The 23,391-nt window shown below is 37.6% G+C and overlaps 1 protein-coding gene across 1 annotated transcript; it reads right to left on the bottom strand.

The window, feature by feature from the left end:
* Positions 1-1,971: 1,971 nt before the first annotated feature.
* On the bottom strand, positions 1,972-22,525 carry RHAG (Rh associated glycoprotein). The gene is made up of 10 exons (XM_027838386.1): positions 22,351-22,525; positions 15,331-15,511; positions 13,545-13,695; positions 12,850-13,000; positions 10,659-10,825; positions 9,455-9,592; positions 8,515-8,636; positions 5,763-5,836; positions 4,329-4,402; positions 1,972-2,158 (listed from the first exon to the last, which is right to left on the bottom strand). Exons 1-10 carry the CDS (start codon positions 22,523-22,525, stop codon positions 2,078-2,080), a joined length of 1,314 nt encoding a protein of 437 aa, XP_027694187.1. The 3' UTR covers positions 1,972-2,077.
* Positions 22,526-23,391: the final 866 nt, after the last annotated feature.

Genomic DNA, 23,391 nt, shown 5'->3' with positions numbered 1-23,391 from the left:
AGACTTGTGGATCAATAGAAGATACCCTTTTGCTTACCTACCTCTATTGCCTATTCTATCTCCATTAGACTTTTTCTTGTAGGGTCATGTCAAAACTGTCATGTTTGCATCAAAATTTCATTCTTTGGGTGATCTTAATGTTAGGATTACAAATGCAATCCTTAACGGATCTATTTGTACAAAAGTATTTTATACCAGCTCTTTTCATGGTGGCAAAGAATTGGAAACTGAAGGGATGTCCAATAATGGGGAATGGTTGACCAAGTTAGGGTATATTAATGTGATGAATATTATTGTCCTATGAGAAATGATAAAGGGAATGGTTTTAGAGTAACATAGGAAGACTTGTATGAAGTTATACAAAGTGAAGTGAACAGAATGAGATCAATTTATATGATAACAACAATAGTGTAAAGATAAACAACTGAAAGACTTAGGAAACTCTACGTAACACCATGACCAACCACAATTCAGAGTACTCATGATGGTATGTGCTGCTCACCTTCAGAGAGAGAGGTAATGGATGGATTAAGAGTGCAGATTGAGGCTTTTTTTTTTTAACATGGGTAATGTGGAAATTTGTTTTTCTTGACTATACATGCTTATAATAGGGGGAAAATGCAATTCTTTTAATCAATGAGCAGCAGCTTTTCTAAGTTTCTCTGAATTATTTACACTTGTTCTTCCTTACAGCCCAGTAATGGTTCTGTTACCATTTTATACACCATCATTTGCATGGAATGTCATTGGTCTTTGAAAACAGAGGACAGGCAACAATAGCCATTCTCCAAAAATCAATGGACATTGACTTTGTTTCTACTTTTTTTCCCCTACCCCAAGGAATACTACTATGAATATTTTGTTATATATAGGAAATTTCTGTCCTTGAGCTCTTTGGGGGTGAATATCTAGTAATGGAATGCTGAATGAAAGGGAATGCACAATTTTGTGACAATTTTCATAGAATATCAAATTATTTCCTATACTGCTAACTCTATTCTGAAAAATAAGAGGAACTAGCCTAACTTTATATTTTTTTCATAATGGATTAAAATGAAATAAAAAGGACTTATATGTATACACTATGTCTTTCCTTATAGTAAGTACTTAATAAGTGCTTGTTAAGTGACTCTAAACACGCTAAGAAGCTACTAGGTTTCAAAATGAAAATCAAAGACAAATTTTGTACTTTGTTACATCATTTAATCTATTAAAAAAACCCATAAAAATTAGCTTCGATTAGTTTGGATTTTAGTGCTTATTGAAAATAGTGGATATGCAAAAACATATTTTAGAATAACTATTTCCATCTTTCTAGCAAAAGGAAAGAAGTATAATTCCCCTGAAAATCTGACCTCAAGAAACTACAAATCTGACAAATACCAACCACATTATTTCTTTTATAGACAAAAAATTCATTAATACAAGCAACTGTGTATTTATACATATATGAATTATTATTCCAATGCATGCTTAATCACTAACATTCCTACATAGAGCACTGCAGATATGGGATCTAAAAGAATTTAAATTCTGAGATTGAATAAATTATGTTTCCCACATATATAAGTACTATTTTTAGAAGTATATAAATGCTTTTGTGATCAATAAAATACAAATTCATTTAAAAGTCCTACTGAACTCATAGTAGCCTTTTGTCATTATATATTTTCTCAATCAACAGATACTAATAATAAAACTACAAATCATTTGGGAATAAATAAAAAAGTTGTTAAAACACTGTCTTTAAACATGAAAAAACTTGGGAATCCTTAATTTTGACAATACCATGCATAAGAAGACCCAGTATGGCTTGTTTATGCCTGGTGGTAGTCTTGGAGAGCATGCATGGGATCCATGAGACTTGTGAGTGATATCCTCTCAGGCAAAGAAGTAAACCAAAATTCAACAGACATCTGTAGCACCAGTGAGATTCCTCTGCTGGTCTTTTGGGACATAAAGTCTGTTCACTATTGTCTGTGTTCAAAATTTGAGATATTATTTGCATAGTGCTCTTTTTTTTTTTTTAAAAAAAAGAGTATTGTGGGAGAAAATTAGGTGAGAACAGAATATGGAACTATTTTTCGGCCTCTGGCTGCAGCTGGCTGTGGTCACCATTTTCAAAGAAATAATAGTTATGTCTCTCCACTTCAGGAACCTAAAAAAAAAAATAATCAAATTGAAGTATCTTAAAAATTATTTCTTTTAAACTGGGGCTCTTTGTTCAGTTTAGAGGTAAAAGGTAATTTTTGAACTGGTTATATAAATGGAATGATTTGGGTAAATGCAGGACTTGAGAGGTGTGTTTGTGTGTGTGTGTGAAATACATTACCTTCTTTTTTTTTAACCACCCAGAAACACAGTCCGACCTATAACTCAGATAACAGACACTGAACTACTTGTCATTTTGGCCTGTTGGGGACATAGGAAAGAAGGATAAAGGAAAGGGAGAGAAGAAGAGTGGAAAAGAGAAGCAAAGAAAGAGGCTGATAGCTTGCCATTAATAAGTAACACCTGCTTGGCCAGGTGTTGCTTTTCTTAGCATACCCATGTAATTTTCAGTATCTGTGGCTTGTGCAGCCTTAGGGATTCAAGTAAACTGAACTGTCAGAAATGTGATTTAATTGCAGTCCTACAGTGGCACATTTTAAAAACAGAATGAACTGCTTTACAACAAGCTCTACAGGAGATGTTCAAGAGAAGTCATACTGAAAATTGGTTTGAGATATAGCTTGGGTAGAAAAAAAGCATATAGCAGGAATTTATGAGGCACTGGGTCTCCAGGCCAGATGGTGATATTGGAGATAGAGCAAGGGGTTCTTAACTTTTTCTGTGTTGTCAGTCTAGAGAAACATATAGAACGCCTTCTCAGAAGAACGTTTTAATATGCATAGAACAAAATATATAGGATTACAAAGGAAACCAATGATATTGAAATACAGTTATAAAACTATTTTAAAAAAACAATCAAAACAAACAACCCACCCAGGTTATAGACACCCTCTGGAGAGTAGATGACGTTCTCCTACTGAGGGACCAAGAAGTGGCAGCAGTCTTTATGGGAGTGGGGGTAGGGTCAACTCAACATAATTCCTCTGAGACTTTCCCTTTCCTCTCTTTCCTTCTGAAATGTTGAGGATGGGGTAGAGTAGGATTGAATGGGGAACTAACTGATAACTCACTTCTGCAAATGTTCTCAGGGAGCATCTATTCACTTGGCTAAAATGAAGATCTTAATGGGAGCACCAAATTCCGGGGCAACTGAGAGCTCTTTGTGGGTGTTAATGTTTTATCTCTTTATTTCTGATTTTGCCTAGTGTTCATAATCTATAATAAAAAAATTTATTCCTTTGGGTCACACAATGTTGGTCAGGAGATAAAAATCCTAAGGGGAAATGGGGACAATTGAGCCAATTTTGATGAATTTTGCAAATATTATGTGGTACTTATCTTTACATTTTAAATCCTAGATCAAACTGAGGTAAACCTCAGGCAGGCGTTAGAGACTGAGAGTACAGGGAACACAGGCTGAGCTATTACCCACAGTGGAGTTCAACTGGGAACTCAGGGTAATTGCTGAGAGGCATCCAGACTGGCCCCTGGTGTTTGCAAGAACGAGGCTATTCTTGTGCAACATTGCCTGAAGGAAACCAGACTTGGGAGAAGTTTGTAGTAAGAGCACCACCTGGTGGCAATGAGAAATTGAAGTCTGAATTTAGGTAACTAGTTCACATCCCTGAGAGGCACGTGAATATTACTGCTTACCTGTTTTTCCACCTCCAGTGCCTGTCTAAGAATAGGTGCTTTATAGAAGAAAATATCAATATATGTTGCCTTACAGACAGAATACTGGAATCATGCTGAGTAGTCACTGAGGTACCTCACACATGCTTGGCCCACCTGCCTGGGTGCTCTTGGCTGCTAAGTGTTAAGTGCTAAGATTACATCACAGCACAAGATTCTTTTTTCCTTTGATGGGAAGAAAGGGGGTATTGTGTATATAACTTTTCTGTCTGGCCCTTTCTTGTCTAATTTTATTCCTATCTCCCCTTACCCCCCCAACTTTAGTGCCATCTTCATTCTGTCCTAGAACTCTCTCTTTCATCTCAGTATTTTTTTTGAAGAAATAAAATTCTGTCTCCTTGATTTAGAATTCTGTCTCAATCTTGGCCTCCATGTCTTAGTTTGTCTTTTTGTAAAGTCAGGAATCAACCTATCTCCCTAGGGCTATGGGGAGAAATGATGTGGCTTGAAAGAATTCTGGCCTTGAGATGAACAAAACACTCTAGCTGTGTCATTTTACACTATCATAAAACAGTATACTGTACCTCCCAGTAAACAGAATCATCATAGCAATTTTGGTCAGGTGGCTGTCCCCATATGGGTATCTTTAGAATTAAACCTGTCACAAAGAAGATAACCAATGGTGAAAACAAAGGCATATTTGAATATAGTAATTAAGATACTACAACAACAATCATCTCTACTATTTACATAATTCCTGAGTGCCAAGTCAGACTCTTTCAGAGTCTGATTGATAATCTTACTAAGTATCTGGTTGCTAATTTTATTTATCAATCAGTTTTAATATTTTTGCATGGTTACCTGTCCAAAACACAGGCTTCAAAGAGTTCGAAGTCAAGTTCAGGAGATAAGACATATAAAACATTATACACCAAAACGCAAGACAGTATATGCATCAAACAAGAGTTAAAGCATCTGCTAACAGCAGTTTCTTCTGTGTGATCCCATTTGTGACTTTCTGTTATCACTAATGGAACTCTCTCCTCTCTCTTGTATCAATGTCCCATTTGGAGTACTACAGAGAGACATATGTGGGGCTTATATGAAGACCATGGCTCCTCCTATATGGCTAACCTTGCCTATTTCACAAGTTTGATTGGAATTGGCCCTAGTGGAGAATGAAAATCTTGTTTTTATTGAGTATATGTTCCTGGTCTTTGAAGCTATCTTCGGCCACTCAGAGATTAACAGACTTTCCCAGAGGCACATAGCCAGTATGTATCAGATGCAGGGCTTGACCTTGGGTCATTTCTTTTTCCACTAAGCCATGTGGACTCTCACAATTAATGTCTGGTGGATTATCTTCAGGATGATCAAGAAAAGGGTAATGCTTTAAGCCAGCAGCAAATAGTAAAGCAGAGGCTATAACCTCTATGCAAGTTATGATATCTGTTCTTCAGTTAATTCAATTCAACAAACATTTACTAAGTGGGATCAAGCCCATGAGTGGCTGTTGCACTTCCATTCTGGGTGAGATGGGGAGAACCAGTCTTTTTTTTTTTTTTTTTGAAGGCTTCCATAGCACTTCTTGGGCATCTCTAGAAATGCCATTTAATGTCCCATTCCCTTGCCTTTCCCAGCCCCAGCTCTCATTTATGTGTAGTCTTTTCTCATTAGAATATAAACTCTTTGAAAATAGGACCTGTCTTATTTTATTTTATTTGAATCTCCAGAACTTAGCATAGTCTCTGGAACATAGTAAGTACTTAATAAATAGTCTATTTTCTAAGTTTTTCACACATTTCATGAATGGAGTTGACCTCTTTCAACTCTTTTATTCTTAACCATATGACTAAACTAGTATTCATATCACAACAGCAGTAAACTTTACCACCTCTGATGTAATATTGGTTTAAAACTTATTTCTAAATTAAGTATGTAATCAAAAGTGCTCAACAGGGGACTTTTGCATATCTTAAAGCCACTTGGATTTAGGAAATTATTTGTATAGTACTAACCAGTTAATAGTCCTCCAACAATTGCCATTCCTAGGGAAGTACCCAGGGCAGCTGCCTGCTTGGCCATAGTGGTCCTAGGAAGCCAAAGACAAAAACAGAGTTTGTGTTCAAGAGCAGGCCTTTTTCTCTATAGCATGGTAATTGCTGCCATCTACAGTCCTGAGTGCAACATTGCATACTGATGGAAAAATTCCAATGAAAAATTTTGCCTAACTCTCTTTAATTTTAGATTCTGTTTTCAGAGAGATTTATGGTCAGTGTTAGAAGAAAACACCTTGATCCCGCACTTGAAAGTATTAAGAGACTACTATAACCACCATCACCACCACCACTACCACCATCCTTCTTCTTCTTCCTCCTCCTCCTCCTCCTTCTTCCCAGATGAACAAGTCACCTTATTAAATGTAGGAATTGAACTCAATGACCTCTAAGGTCTCTTCCAGTCCCAAATCTGTAGATGACTTCATGGATAGGGGTCTTATTAGTAACTATTATGAAACTTATAGTTTTATACTGCTTCCTGGGGCACTCAGAGATTAACAGACTTTCCCAGAGGCACATAGCCAGTATGTATCAGATGCAGGGCTTGAACTTGGGTCATTTCTTTTTCCACTAAGCCATGTGGATTCTCACAATTAATGTCTGGTGGATTATCTTCAGGATGATCAGGAAAAGGGTAATGCTTTAAGCCAGCAGCAAATAGTAAAACAGAGACCATAAGCTCTATGCAAGTTATGATATCTGTTCTTCAGTTAATTCAATTCAACAAACATTTACTAAGTGGGATCAAGCCCATGAGTGGCTGTTGCACTTCCATTCTGGGTGAGATGGGGAGAACCAGTCTTTTTTTTTTTTTTTTTTGAAGGTAGAAGATGAAAGAAGCCCCCTTAGAATTGAAAAAAAAAAGGTTAAAGGTTATGCCCAGTGTGTTCAATGGATAGAAACTATACTTTTCACAAAGATGACACTCAAAACCTAAGGATGAGGTTAGAAAGTCTTAATCTCTTAAAATCAACAAGTCATTGCTACTGACAGGTATCAAAATGTCATGCTGAAGATGAGTTGTTTGCAGGAAGCAACATATTTCATCATGCGATGGGGAGAGTTTATTTATTAAAGTGTTTCCCTATAGTTTTTTTAGTAGTAGAAAGAAAGTAGTGTTTGAGAACTAGTTGAGTGAAATGAGCAGAACTAAGTGAACATTGTACACAGTAACAGCAATATTGTTTTAAGAACAACTTTGAGAGAATAAGTCAGTTTTACTATTATAATCAGCCAAATTAACTATAAAGGACATATGAAGAAAGAAGCTATTTGCATCCAGAGAAAGAACTGGTAAGTAGAAATAAGTACAGAATGATTTACATATATATGTAAATATGTAAATACATATACATATATATTTGTGTCTAATGATAGACACACTCTCTAGAGTGGGGGCGAGGGAAGCAAAAAGAAAAAGATTACATGATGACTATTATATATTTAAAAAGAATGGCAAGTTGTACATAATAGATTTGCAGTTTCATGATTTACAATCATCTTTTTTAAAAAATTATACTGTGTTTTGGAAATGCTTGTTTTATTCCATAAGTTAAAGCTAAAATAAATTAAAAAAAGAGAGAACTAGTGTGGTCAACTAATCATTCCTCTTGAGAAATAATTAGCCTTTGGCAGCCTTTCCCTGCTGTACTTTCTTTCTATAAAATACTATGCCATGCCACTTTTGATTCAGAGTTATTCAGGGATGGTTTTCAAGTTTATTTATCTCATAACCCCTCCATTTTAGTGATGGGGGACATGAAAAATTTAAACAGCCTTGGGTTGCCTTTTGATGTCCAGAAGTGCCAATTCTCTTTTGGGGATGACTGCTATAGTCAACCCAAAAAGAGGCCAATCTTTGATAGTATTAAGTAGTGATTATCTAGGTTAAATATGAATAAAATTAAAATGTTAAAAGTGGTAGCAAACAGTGCAGTATCATTGGATCATAGGATTTAGAACCAGAAGGAACAATCCGCCCATTTTACAGATGAGGAAACTGAAATTCAAGAGACAGAGCCATAACTAGGGTGGAGAGATTGGGCTCTAGCCCAAAGATGCAAAATTTAGAAGTCACTGGCCATACATCTATTCCTTCAGCTGTGTATAAAAACAAACAAAAATGAAACAATTTAACATCTAGTCCCCAAGAAAAATTATTTGAATTAGGAAGCTACCAGTTCACTCATTTCTTCTTCTCATTGGCTGCTTCCAAGGTGATTTCCTCCCTGGTCTGCCCTTCCCACCCTTCCCCTGCTCATTGTTGGTATCCTACCAACCAGCACTGTTATGGTGCCTGAAGTCTTTTTCTTCTCAACTGAGGTTCATTATATTGGAGTACCACCCTGCCCGCCCCTGCATATACACAATTGAATTTGTTTTAAATTGTTAATTTGAGAGCAGTTTACTTCTTTTGTCTTACATACAGTTTGTACTGCTTGTCCCAGCTACAAAGATTTCTAATTATGGCTCTGCTGAGAGGTAACATGATTGACAGTCCAAATAATGCAACTTCAGACAATGTTGTGGATTTTTAAACCTTCTCTTGATATAATGTGTATTAACATTGCTAAGCAATGAGGCACTACAATCACTAGATATTTCAAGGCTTCTCTACCACTACCCTGAGGGCAAAGTTCCCTACCACTACCTTGAAGGTACTTAAAAGCTGGTTTCATGAAAACAAAGAGCAATCATTTTCTTTACTCACTTATCAGCGACTCCCAAGGCTACTGCCACAATGCTTGCAATACTTCCAACCACTGCAGGTAAGCCATGCAAGTTATGAATACCACATGTATCATGAATCCTCAGTTTGATAGCAAAAATTGGCTAAAATGAATAAAAAATAGTTCAGAAGTTTTATAGTTTCAACAAATACTTTCTATAGAAGGAAAGTCTACAAAACAGAGCCATAATTAGCAATTTAGATATGTAAGGCCAGGAACACACACCGTGTAAGTAGTCCAAAGTTGTGCTCAAATCAATTTATAATTCATGTGAAAAAGATAGAAATAATTAATACAATTTTAGTTGAGTTGGGAGAATTAGTAGACTTTGAGCCTTCTAAATTTTGATGCACTGGGACAAAGCCCTATAGTCCTATACTAATTATGACTCTGGTGTGACTTCCTGTGTGGTACTATAAAGATTTGGTTACAACTTAGTTCTCCCATATGTATCTGAAACCCAGTGAATCCAGAGCACCAGAGTATAACGATATATAAATTTAGCATTGCTAGTTATGAGTAGAGATGGGGTAACTTCAGGGATATCAGTAAAGGCCCTCTGATTTATTCTTCCCACCCTGATTTCTCTTCTATATTGCTTATGCATTAATTTTCTTAATTCAGAAAAAAAAGCCTTAAAGATTTAAAAATGCTAACCATATAGGAAAGATAATATGTTAAGTAAAATGTATTTACATTAAGGTGTAAATGTCTAATATCCTTTACTGACATCAAGAAAAATGAGAGAGAACTAGAAACCATGAAGAACCTGAAATGGGGGTGGGCATCTTGGGGGGAAAGAAATCCATGAGGCGGAGACTAAAAAAACCAAACAACCTTCCCCCCACTTTTTAATGTTGCCAATGACCACCATGCTGATGAGAGAAGCAAAGCCCGAGTCCCACTTTATTTCGTACTTACTGTCAGAAATTTGAACCCAAGGACAGAGACAATCCCAGCAATGCTACCGATTACCATAGCACCATAGGGCTGGATTGCCATGTCTGCACAGGTGCCCACAGCTACTCCTCCTGCAAGGGTTGCATTTTGAATATGAACCTATGTGGAATACACAAAGTATAAGGGCAGTGAGATGATATCCTGCTGAAGAAACAAGAGTGCCTTTTGGAGTGTGTGGTATGCAATAGACTACTTTTTCTTCTGACACACTCAATGAAGTTAACAAGCACCTACTATGCACCAAACATAAGGCTAGGTGTTATGGATACAAAGAAAAATAATTGAAATAGGATCTGTTCTCAAGGGTCATAGTGTCATAGATTTAAATCTGGAAGGAAGGTTAGAGGCCATGGAGTTTAACTGCCTCATTTTACTGGTGAAGAAACTGAGGCAGAGAGAGGTTAAGTGTCTTATGCCCATTCACGTGGTCAGTAAATGTCTGACTCCAGGTTCAGTGTTCTATCGTCTAGGCCACTTAGTTGCCAAATATGTTTTTATGTCCAATAAGGGGAGCTTTGGTTCATATGTTTTTATGATTTTGTGTTTATAAAGTGATTTCCCTCCAAAGGCTTCAGTATTCATACTGACATCTGATTTTCACAATATTTTCATGTTGGTGGCTGACATAAGGCAATCACTAGGGCTTAGAACAGGAGTAGTGTTAAGAAAGCCTTGAGAAGGCCCAGTGGGAATAAGTAGAATGAGGAGAAGCACTGAAAGACTGACATTCTTTCTATTATTTTATTCCGGAAACACTTTTTCAATCCTGGTTGACCAAAAAACCTATAGTGCTATGGGCTTTGTAGTCTAGGATATTATAATATTATATTATATAATATTATTATATATTACATAATAATATAATATGTAATATAATAGTCTAGGATAATTATAATGTAATGTTCTAAAGAAATTAATGTCTTGAAAAATTGTAAGTTGCTTTTGAAAAGATCTTATTTCACTGAAGTGCCAAATACTGCCCCACTGCCCAAGATATATTACATCTCTTTCTTCTCCCTGCTTCTATCCAACCTGGCTAGCACCAGAAGAAAGAAGCATAGAGAGATACTTTTCAGCATCTCCTAGAAAAGAGTTTAAACACTGGGGCAAGTAGGATCAGTTCTGTGTCAGCCTATGCTGTCCCTTTGCCCATTCTCATGCTCACCATATCAAGTTTTCCACGTTGCTCCACAAGGCTGGAGAATGCAAAGGCAGTGAGCACACAAGCAGCTAGTGAGAAATATGTGTTCACTATAGCCCTGTACTGGTGGTCTCCGGTATCAGCAACTGCAGAGTTAAAACTGGGCCAGAACATCCAAAGGAAGAGTGTGCCTGTTTGCAAGCCAAGAAAATCAGGTATCATGTTCTAAAAAATATTTTGGTACTTCAGGGATCCACGGTTGCTCTATCTACCGAGGAAGATCTCAACTTCTTTGCAACTTAGTAGATAATTTTTGAAAAAGCTATAGCCCCAAACTCATCTCTTTCAACAACTTTGGTTAGATTGGTCCTCAGACACAGCCCATTGCTAGGCATATACTTGAAACCTTTCTGACATTGTAGGTCCATACAGAGCTTACAGTCTATCAGTATGACCTTTGAGAACTCGTGGTCGATTCCATACCACAGAGGAAAAGAGGATAGGATCTAGAGCTAGGAGGGACCTCATAAAGCACCAGGTGGTTCCATGGTAATGTGGACAGGAGGAGATGGGAGATTCCTCAGCAAGGAGCAAGGTATAGGGGAAGTCCAGCCTATGAAGCAGGGTCCAGGCTGGGGTGGGACAAGATGATTGTTGGGTAGAGAGGAGAAACTTCCTCCTGGTGAGTGGATTGAACCCTTGGGGTGGAACAGCTGGGCAGGCTGGTCTGGCCTCAAGCAATTGTCTAACATTTTTAGTTTCCTATGGGCTTTTTTTTTTGGAGGTGGGGCAGGGTATGGTGGTGTTGGACAGAGGTCTCGGACCTGTGATTTCATTGGTGTAGGGAACTTGGGTAAGGAAACTTCCTCAAGCAGAGCAGATGAGTAACTTCTTTGAAATTTATAGTCTCAGAGACTTACTCTATTTATAGTACTCAGAGACTATTTAAGGGCACTGAGAGGTAAAGTATCTTGATGTCATGCTCTATCCATAACACTGTGTTGATTAATGTTTTAATGACGCTGTTTCGAAATGGCAATTGTTGAGACAGTGCTATGTGGGGTACACTTGTTCTCTTTTTAAAGCATTCATATCCCAAGTGGTATAATGTTTATTTGTGAAGTCATATCTTCCCTATTGTAAGATCCTTGGAAGCTGAGATTTTTTAAAAAAAATCTGTCTTTGTATCTCTTTTGGTACCTAATTTCACACATTGTACTTAAATTGGATCTTAGTATTACAGACACTAGAGTTGAAAGAGATATTTAGGGATTATCTAAATGAATCTCCTAATTTTATTAAGGAGGAATCTGAAGGTCGCAGTGAGTGTGACTTGTCATGGTCACGTAGCTGTTTAGTGTCAGAGCTAGCATTTGAACCCAGATCTTGAGAATACAAGGTTAGTATGCTTTTCATTGCACCATATTGCCTCTTCTAACTCCTTCATAGGCTCATAGGTTCATATATCTGAAGCTAGAGGGGGCCTCAGAGGCCACCTGATCCAAACTCCTAATTTTACAGTTGAGGAAATTGAGGTACAAAAAGGCAATGTGACTTGACTTAGGGAAATTTGGGTGATAAGGAGCAGAGCTAGAATTTATACTTAGGACCTCTGAGGTCAACATCTAGTGCTCTTTACACCACTCTGGCATTTCTTTTTCTTTCTGCAAGGCAATTGGGGTTAAGTGACTTGCCCAGGGTCACACAGCTGGGAGTGTCAATGTCTGAGGCCAGATTTGAACTCAGGTCTTCCTGACTCCAGGCCTGGTGCGCTATCCACTGAGCCACCTAGCTGCCCCTATTTTGGTATTTAGTATATTTTTGTTGAATGAATGAATAAATATAATGATTATAATTGGTGAGTTATGTAATTATAATCGCACTGAAAAGGCCAGTCTTTTTCACTTAGTGCAGGTCTTCTTAACCTTTTTGTGTGTCCACATCCTTATGTCAGTAAAGATAAAGCTATGTATCTCTTCTGAGAATTATATTCTTAAATACATAAAATAGAACATATTGTTACAAAGAAAACCAATCATATTGAAATAAACATACACACATACATTTTTAAACAAATTCATACACCCCAGGTAAAGAGTCACTGAACTACACTGGAATTATCTGAATGGTACTACCACATTAACAATGACTCTAGACATTGTCGGTTTCTCTCCCTGAGGCAAGGTGGAACTGGGCAAAGTTGATGTCTACTTACCAATCATAGCAAACAAATCTGAGTGGTACACAGACTTCTCATTGTCATGCCTTCTTCTCCTGAGACCTGGTCGATATAAGACACCTGCTACTGCTAAGCCAAAATAAGCTCCAAAGGCATGAATGGTCATTGATGCCCCAATATCAGTAGCCTGTAAGGAGGAAAACAATCTTTGTATAAAAACATACTCCAGCTACTATTGATCTACTGACAGAGAGGGCCAACCTTCCCTGACTAGAAAAATTAGTTCAATTTGGCCCCAAAGGTGAGAGTTGGGAACTATCTAATTATCTAAAAATTCTATAGACTGCTTTGGGAAGCAATGGGGTCTTGCTCACTTGGAGGTCTTTAAACAGAATCTGGATGACCCATTGACAGTGAAGTTGTAGAAGAGATTTCTATTCAATTCATGGGTTGGACTAGATGACTTATGATCTGGGGTGGGGAACCTGTGGCCTCAGATGTGACCCTCTAGGTCCTTGGATGCTGCCTTGTGACTGAGTCCAAGTTTTACAGAACAAATTCTTTTATTAAGGATATTTCTGTGAAGTTTGGATTCAGTCAAAGGGCTGCACTTGAGGACTGAAAGGGTCACATGTGGCCTTGAGGCCGAAGGTTCTTTACACCTGGACTAGATGATCTTCCAGTTGAGATTGTATGAACTTCCTCTATATATGAGACCTCCCAAGACTCACCTTCAGTATCTCACCAACAAGATATTCATTGGCTGCAAAGACAGGGATTTCTAAGGTTGTCATGATTAGCATCTGGACTGGGCTTATTTTCCCTAGGACAGCTCCAAAGGAAATCAAAACTGTGGCTGTACTGAAGTCTGCATTTATCATGCTGGAGAGAACAAACAAATAATGAATAAATAAGCAAATAAATAGACAAACAAACAAATAGACAAAGAAAGGAAAGAAAGAGAAAAGGAAGAAAAAAGAAAGGAAAAGAAAGTTAAAGCAGGGAAGGGACATAATGGAATCCTCCTCCTTCTACTGATCTGTCATCTAGAACTCACTCAGAGTAGCCCTCCCCCAAAACTCCCCATGCTTTGAATTTCCTGATACCCCAATAAAACAAACAAATGTCTTGTCTAATTTCATAAAATATTTGAATTGAAAGGTACCAAAGAGAACATCTAATCTAATATCTCATTTTACAACTGAGGAAGCTGCAATATGTATAGTAGAAAGAATACTAGGTTTGCAGGGAGAGGAATCCTGATTCTGCCATTGACTACCTGTATGACGCTAGATGAGTCACTTCATGTTTCTGGGCCTCAGTTTCCTTATCTATAAAATGAGAGTGTTAGATTAGATGATCTCTAAGGTCCCTTCCAGCTCTAAACCTATGGTCCTATGAAGCTCAGAGAAATTGTTATTTTTCCAAAGTCACACAGTTACATTAGTGGCAGAAAAAACAACAATAACTTGAACTGGAACCCAATTTTTTCCCAATCTAGTGTACTTCGCTACCTTCCACTGTCTCTCTGTTCTGTGTTCCCCTCCCACAGAGTCTACGTCTAGTCACTATTAATCTGATGAATGAATTCTCCTCTGAGATTTTAATGGTATATAAAGATGTAGTATAGAAACCCAGGAAGACAACATATTTGCATTTAACTGGAGACTTCAGTGCTTAAACCCAAAGATGTATCTAATATGTGAATTTCATATGCGGTGGTAGAGTTTATGGGATATTTTTGGGGCAGTGATACATTTTGTTACCCCTCAAATTACACTCCTGAAAGAAAATTTGCTTACAACATGTAAGACTGCATCTGCCCATCAGAATAAAACAATGTCCTGTATTGTCAGAAAGCAATGACCTTCAATATAAAGAATGTTGGACTAAGAGATTATAACCTTGGCTTTGTTGTATGACCAGACAGATCCCATCACCTCCTTAAATTCACTTCTCTGCAAAATATGGGGGTGAAAAGATTTCTAATGACCCTTCCATATTGGTGAAGAACATAAGGTAACCAGTTCAGAGACTAAATGATATATAAATCAATCAGAATCTAGAATCATAGACTTATAGAATTCCAGAACTGGGAAAGACCTTAGAAACAATTCAATGCAATTCATCAGGCACCCATTAAACAGTTTTACTTTGTTCTAGGCACTGTGCTAGACAGGCTCTGGAGCAACAAAGACAAAAACCAAGGAGATCCCTGTCCTCAAGTAGATTACAATTACTGAGGTGATACAACAAGCAGACAGAGAAGTATATAATATAATTACAAAAGGAAGAGAAAATAATTTCTAAGGGAAGTACTAATAATTGGGGCAATCTCAATACCTTCTCACATTTTACTAGTGCATAAACTGAGGCCCAGAGAGGAGAAATGTCTTTCTTAACAAACCATAATGTCAGAACCCAAGTTGATTTCCTCCTATTCCAGTACTCTTTTCAGTGTCCCATGTAAAACACACTATCATCTAACATCATAAGATGACAAAGAGTTATGTTTACTTTTTGATGCCAATGTAAAATTTCTGGCGGTGATGTAATATCCCCCGTATGAGGGTGCCCCACTGCAGACCCAGCGCAGCAATCAGCAGGTTGATGCCCACACTACTGAAGCCATATTTCTTCAAGAAGGTCATGAGGAAGCCAAACCCCAGGAAGGTCATCACGTGGATGTTCTGGAACACTGGGGAAGAGCATGGAGAAACCCTTCTGTTAGAGAAACATCCCTCAGATTCCAGTCACAACTAAGGCAAGTCTCCCAGGTCTTGGTTGCAGTTGCAGGGACAGGTGAGGGGAAGAGAATTCCTTTTTGTGGTGGTCTTGAGACTACCCTCTGTTACTTTGACCTCTGTGTACTATATACTCTCTCTCTATATGTACAGAGTAAATGTATATACATGTATATATGTGTGTATATATATATATACCCCAATTAAAACATGTGTATATGTATAAAATATACATGTACATATATTTATACACACATTCTTGTGTGTGTGTGTGTGTGTATCTTTGCAGATGTAGTTAGAACAGACTGTCAGAGGCAGCTAGGTGGCACAACAGAAAGAACGGTGGGTCTGGAATCAGAAATACTTGAGTTCAGGTCAAACTTCAAACAATATCTATGTGGTTTTGGTCAAGTCACTTCCTTTCTGTCTGTCTTTTCCTTGACTGTAAAATGGACATAATAGTACCTACTTCCCAGGATGGGAAGGATTAAACTAGGTGAGGATTAAACTAGATAATATTTGTAAAGCTCCTGGCATATAATGGGCACGATAAATTCTTGTTTCCTTTTTTCCTTCCTCCTGCCACTAAATATCTCCTTCTCTTCTGTGCTCTAATGACAAATTATTCACTGTGCATCCTGAAAAATTAAGTCTTGATGGGACATCTAGAGGGAGAATCATAATTAGCAATTTTGGCATACAGTGAAATTCAATTTAGAGGTGGGAAGGTATGGGGAAGGGCACTCCTATAATGTTTCCTTGTGGGAGTATAAAGACCTAGGACATTCATTCTATGGGTAAAGACCCAAGAATACATTAGGGAAGGGTACTAAATAAGGGGTCAAGGGAAAGCTCACTTGCAGCATAAAGTTTCCTATTTTAATTGATTTTTTTTTTTGTGAGGCAGTTGGGGTTAAGTGACTTGCCCAGAGTCACACAGTTAGTGAGTGTTACGTGTCTAAGGCCAGATTTGAACTCAGGTCCTCCTGATTCCAGGGCCAGTACTCTATCCACTGCACCACCTAGCTGCCCCTTAATTGATTTTTCTTGTGAAGTGGAAGTTAAATTCATGCTGTGTCAGTATTGCAGAAGGTGTATAAGTGTAATTTATCAGCACGTGTTAAATTTCAGTGTCCTGGGACAATACTCCAATTGAATCACTTTAGTTATAGCTTTGCTGGGAGATGAGTTAGGCTGCTCCCCAACTTTTGAGTAGGATTTCACTTAAATTACTTTGACTAGATTCTAAAACTCTTTTTGTGAGTGGTTAAAATATTAAATTTCATTGTGAAGAAGTTCTTAAAACCATTTTTTTCCATTCCTCTCATTTTATGCTTAGTGAAGATCACAGAGTTACTGACATTTAGAATTGGAAGGAACCTTAAGGGTAGACTAATCCAAATAATACCAAAAGAGCATCATGCCCTTTGCTTTAAAATCCTGTTTGAAGATAGGATTCTGAAGTTAGAAGGAGCACTGTGAGGTCAGTTTATTCATATTTCTGCTTTCAGGGAGGAGTTCAATTCAAACATATTCTGGTGCCTCTCTTTGCTAGGTGCAGTCAGTCAGTAAATCAATAAAACTTTATTAAATTCCTACTATGTGCCAGGCACTGTACTAAGCACTGGGGATACAAAAAGAAGTAGGAGACAGTTGCTCCCCTCAAGGAGTTCACAATCTAAACAGGGAGACAAGAAAACAAATATGTACAGACGAACTACATACAGGATGAAAAGGAAATATTTAGAAGAGGAAAGGTACTGGAATGAAGAGGGGTTGGTAAAAGCTTCTTATAGAAGATGGGATTTTAGTTGCGGCTTAAAGGAAGCCAAGAGGCAGAGATGAGTAGAGAGACTATATGGGATGTACTCAGAGAAAATGGCCAGAGTCAGGAGAGGAAATGTCTTGTTTGTGGAACAGCCAGGAGGCCATTAACACTGGATTAAAGACTATGTGTTGGGAGGTAAAGTATAAGAAGACTGGAGAGGTAAGAGGGGGACTAGGTTATTTCATATACACACATATGTGTGTGTTTATATATATGTCTATATATACACATAGGCACACACACACATATACAAATATACACATACGTACGTGCATACACACACATATATTGTATTTGATCCTGGAAACTATAGGGAGTCACTGGAATTTATTGAATAGGGGGGTATGACTTGGTTGGACTTGCAGTTGAGGAAAATCACTTTGGGTACTAGAGGATGGATTAAAACGGGTAGAGACCTGAAGCAGACAGACCCACCGGAAGGCTGTTATGATAGTCCAGGTCAGAGGCCTGCACCAGAGCAGTGGCAGTGTTAGAGAAGAGAAGGGGATATTTTTGAGAGATGTACAGGTGAAATCTACAATCCTTGGCAATGGATTGAATATGGGGAGTAAAACATAGTGAGGAGTTGAGGATGGCATCTAGGTTTTGAGCCTGAGGGAATGGGAGGATGGTGTTGCCCTCTACAGCAATAGTGAAGGTAGATTTAAGGGAGGGTTTAAGGAAGGATAACGAGTTCAGCTTTGGACATGTTGATTTTAATATATCTACTGTACATCCCTTTTGAGATGTTCAGTAAGTGGTTGGAGATGCAGGATTGATTGTGCAGTATAATAGAAAACAAAACAAAACAACACCCAACTGAGCCAGGTAACCTGGGTTTAAGTCCTTATTCTGTTACCAGTAATTCTATGACCTTGAAAATGTTGATTAACCTCTCTGTGTCTTAATTTCTTCATCCATAACATTAGGATGTCATATCTCTAAAGTTCTTTTCATCTTTATGATTCAAATACATAATAATTGAATGTTTATTAATGTATTTTTCTCATTTTGGTCAGTTCTATTTTTACTGACCTTATACCTTGAGGCCATTTTTGCAGTGGGCACAATTTTTAAAACCCAATAAATAAATATGCCTCTAAGGCCTAGGGCAGAGCCACCACTCAAGTTAACAGTTTTACCACCAAGGGACCATTCATGTCAACATAAGTATGTCCATAATCCTTACCCCTAGGGCAGTTTGGTAATGTATCCAGCAAAAACAATACTAACTAATGACTCCTTCTATTTCTAAAGACCAGAGAATTTTCTTTGATCACTTAAAGAACTCTTCCTTTCCCTGGAGTTGAACACTTCTTGACTTCCCTAGTAGCCTCCCAAGGGGTGGTTGGCAGCAGGTTGTTCCTAGGCAAGAATAAAGACTCAGTTCATTAAAATCTGCACTTGGGTCAGAGTCCCCAAAATCCATCAAGCTGACACAGTTGCTATCTACTCTTCAGGTATTTAGAGTTGTGCTCCTTTTCTGAACAGCCCAAGGGTCTATGGGCACTGTGTGAATTAAACAAGTTACTCAGAGTAACCCAGGACACTAATCTCATTTGAGCATTTAAAAGCATAAGCTCAAAAGCCTTATCTTGTCTCATTTAGGAAGGCCTTATTGAAAGACTTAAATCATTGACCCAGAAGGGCACATACTTAGAACACTGAGGACAGATTGAAAAACTCACCTAGAGGAGCAATCATGGCCTTATAAATAGCAAGAACAGGTAGTTTCCTATCAAACAGACCTATCAAACATGTCCCTATATCTCCCCAAATATCAGTCTCATTGCCTGCCATTCCACTATTGTAACTTCATTTTTTTAGTTGTTTATTAAAAAAGCAAGTAACACTAGGTGGGATCTCACTTTTAGTGGGTGCTCATTCCTTTTGTTTTTCTCTTTTAAATAACCTAACAATTTGGAAGAGATTAAAACCATGGAGAGTTTGGGTATCCTATGCACAGTAGGAGCTCAATACATGGTTAACTTGTTGAGTTAGGGCTTGAAAAGATCATGTAGTCCAATATCTTATTATGATAGTTGGCCACCAGTGGATAGATATTGCCCTTTGGTAAGGAACAAAGGATACAGTTGGTTTAGGAAGAAAGAAAATGAGGGGGCAAAAGAAGGAATGAGTGTACTTTGGGAGTCAGATAAGTCAAAGATAAATTTAACCTATTTTGCTCAGGTTGGATAAATGGTAAGCACTATAGCAAGCATTTATATAGCACTTTAAGGTTGTCAAAGTGCTTTACATAGGCTTTTTCATTTGAGCCTCACAACTACCCTTTGATTTAGGTGCTATTACAGTTATCCCTTCCACATGGGGGTGGGGATTAGGTATGAGACAACCCGTCTGGAAAATCTGCATAAAATTTTTTGGTCTTCCCTTTGTACAGAGAAGAAGTCTAAATTGTTATGGTATTAAAACATAAAATATGTTGGTATTATACAATACTATATAGAAAGAAATTAATATCTTCCTTAATATATATATGTATATATTAAATTTAAGATGCATCATTTAAAAAAAAAGTATATTCTTTGAAATGATGCAATTTTTAAAAAAAACACTAAAAGATTAAAGAAAGTAGATTTCCAGGGGGTGCTGAGTAATTTTTTTTAAAGGGAGAAGTAGGCCAAATGAGTTTGGGAACCCCTGCACTAAGATATGCATAAGGACCTGTGGGCTGCATATTGACTTAGAAAACCATATATTAAAATATTATCTCTTTTATTGTATTTTTATTTATTTTTTAAAATGTTTCCCAATTTCATTGTAATCCAGTTAGGGTCACCGGGGAAAAGGAAATGGCAAAACACTCTAGTATCTCTGCCAAGAAAACCCCAAATGGGGTCACTAAGAGTCGGACACAGCTGAAATGAACAGCAACAGAGTCACACTCAAGAATGGTGAGGGCTTTGCGTTTGACATCTCTGGACTAGATGACCTTTAAGATTCCTTCCAGGTCTAAATCTATGTTCCAGTGATCCTATGTTTGAATCTTAGTTTCTATTAAGGAAGATCTTAATTTCTTTCTAAGAGGATCTAATAATAGCAATCACTTACATAGCTCTTACCAGGCACTAAACTTATCTTATTTGATCTTCATAACAACCCTAGGAGGTAGGTGCCGTGTTTATCCCCATTTTACAGATGAGCAAACTGAGGCAAACAGAAGCTAAGTGATTTGTCCAAGGTCATATAACTGGCAAGTGTCTGAGGCTGGATTTGAATTCAAGTCTTTCTGACTCCAGGTCTGGTACTTTATCTAGTGTGCTGTCCCAAATGAGATAATATTTGTAAAACTTAATTAGTACAAACCCTGACACATAGTAGGTGTTATATAGGTGCTTATTCTCTTCTTCCTTCTCTACGTATATCAACATCATTCTTTAATCAACATGATGGTTTACTATGGAGTAATGCAAGATGCTTCATTAAAACATTCCAGGAGGCTTCTGGTCAGAGAAATTAAAATCTGATTAACTAACATTCAAGAGCTTCAGTTATTACTGAGCAGTGCAGTGTACTCCTACCTCACTGACTTGTTTTAAATATAAAAAAGACATTTCCATTATGGATTACAGGAAGTTTACTTTCACAATACCTTTTCATTTTTGCCTTCTCTTAAATTTCTTCCAGATTTATTCAGACTTAAGTTTGAATTCTAGCTCTGACATTACTTGCATTCATTCATTCATTCTTTCAGCTCATACTCATTGAGTACCTATTGTGCTCAAGGTATTATGTTAGAGTATGTGGAAGACACAATGATGTTCAAGACAGTATCCTTGCAAGTCCTTTTCAGAGTTTCTATGATATATAGAACTCTTTTAATAAGTGAGCCATAGGAAAAGTGTTGGAAAATGATAAGAGAGTGAACAGTGTTTTCTAATTAAGGCAATAGAACATTTTTATACCTCTTACTCTTTGAGCTACCCCATGAATTTCACAGTAATCCTTACTTCCTAGCTTTTAGGACCACTTCCCCCTCCCCTCCCCTCTCCCAGGGACTATGGAGCATAGTCTCCCTCTCCCATCATTTTAAAATATATTTGTGTATTTGTTTGCTTCCTGTTTCTCCTCACCACCCCCATTAGATTGTGAGCTCCTCAAGGGCAGAGTCTGTGTTCTGCATCTTTTTTTTTTAATTTTTATTTTTTATCATTCGCACTTAGTACAGTGCCTGGCACATTGAAGGTACTTAACAAATGCTTAATGATCGACTGACCCCAAGTGTTTTGTATCTAGCTATACAGTTCTGAACTCTCTGGTCAATTCAGCTAATTCATCATAACAAAGCAAAACAAAACCAAGCAATCAAAGAGATTGTTTTGCATCATTAAGGAGATATAGTACATTGGAAAGATTACCTACTTGGAAATCAGAGGACCTGTTTTCAAATACCATTATTGCCACTTTCTACCTGTGGGACTTTGGACAAGTTGTCTGATCTCTCTACACCTCAGTTTTCTCATCTGTAAAATGGGGGAACAGGACTAAGCCTCTCAAATGTCTTCTTGTGTTAAATCTGTGATCTTAAAATGATTGGCACAGTGTATTACGGTGGTGGTCACAGTATCATAGAAGTGGGAGAGACCTTATGTTCATCTACTTCAAGCTCCTTATTCTGTAAATGAAGAAATTGAGGACTAGAGAGGTTAAGGCACTTGCTCAAGGTCGCATGGGTAGTAAGTAACAGCAGTGAGATTTGAAACCATGTCCTCTAACTTATAGACAGCTTCTATCTATTTGTGTTATGCTCATATAGATGAGATTATATGCAACAGCAAAAACATGAAAATGGGGAAAACCAGTACTTTTTCTAAATTCTGGAAAGAACCCAGAAGAGAATCTTAAGAGTCTGAAGCAAGTCAAAGGGAGAGAATTGGAGAACACCAATGTCCCATAATAGAGAAATGAAGAATACCCACGACTCATAAGGAATGGCATACTCACAAGGATATAGCTCAAGGAATCTGTCAGGCTTACTGGAGCTGTTATTCTTCTGGACATATTGCCACTTATTTTCATAGCCAACAAAAAGTCCAAATAAAATGATCATGGAAAGCTGCAAACATATAGCCACAAATGGGAATTTGAACCTCATGTTGGTATCAAAAGACAGTGGCATACTAAGAGCCATGAGGACTGCAGGAGCTTGATAAAGAAAAAGAGGGCTGCTCTTTGGGTTGAACTAGTTTGTATGTTCAGGACGTCCCAATGACATGGTGAGAAAAAAAAAATAAGACCAGTTTGAGAGTCCCACCCACTAAGGAGGAGTCCATTTCTGTAATCTGATTCTTGTTCCAAACACTGATGTTCAGTCTATGCAATATGAACTGAAAGAAGACACACGATGATAAAAATGTTCTCTTTCACAGGTATATTAAAGACGCTAGTAGATGTTGACAGACTGGATTATAAGGAGAAAAACTGCTCTGTCATGCAATGTACTAATTTCATTTGTAAATAAAATGCTAACGATTTTTCTTAATTATTTTTATGATTTATAAAAAAGGAAATGACCTTGATTGCACAAGTCATTACTCATTATCTGAAAATTATAGTGTCGGCTTAGAGGGGGAGTGATAGAGCTAAGCAACATCTAGACAAATGGGTAGTATAAAGAACATGGAACAAAGTGCCAAACCTTTCAACATCACCATTACAATTCCTGGATCTATCCTGGAATTGTTCTCATGGTGTGGAGGAGGCCTGAGTCTTGTGAGAAAGTCAACATTGGCATTTCAAAACAAGTTCTGGCATGAAGCAATCCTTCTAAATAAGATAGCCCTATTTTCCAAGGATTCCATTAAGGAAGGAAATGAGGGACCATTAAGAATAACTATAGTCGGGGGAACTAGGTGGTGCAGTGGATAGAGCTCTTGCTTTGGAGTCAGGAGGACCTGAGTTCAAATCTAGCCTCAGACACATGATACTTACAAGCTGTGTGACCCTGGGCAAGTCACTTAACCCTGATAGCCTCACCAAAAAGGC

The sequence above is a fragment of the Vombatus ursinus genome, unplaced genomic scaffold (genome assembly GCF_900497805.2).
Source record: "Vombatus ursinus unplaced genomic scaffold, bare-nosed wombat genome assembly UNPS02014826.1, whole genome shotgun sequence".
Taxonomy (NCBI): Eukaryota; Metazoa; Chordata; class Mammalia; order Diprotodontia; family Vombatidae; genus Vombatus; species Vombatus ursinus.
This window is presented reverse-complemented; position numbering and strand designations above follow the sequence as displayed.

Bases quoted from the DNA above. Each gene is read 5' to 3' on its own strand.
- RHAG (XM_027838386.1), bottom strand. From the start codon at position 22,525: ATGCCACTGTCTTTTGATACCAACATGAGGTTCAAATTCCCATTTGTG. The intron at 13,696-15,330 runs GTAAACATAACT...TGTTCTCTCCAG, and splicing joins TTTTACATTGGCATCAAAAA to CATGATAAATGCAGACTTCA. The intron at 13,001-13,544 runs GTGAGTCTTGGG...TCCTCCTTACAG, and splicing joins TTGTTGGTGAGATACTGAAG to GCTACTGATATTGGGGCATC.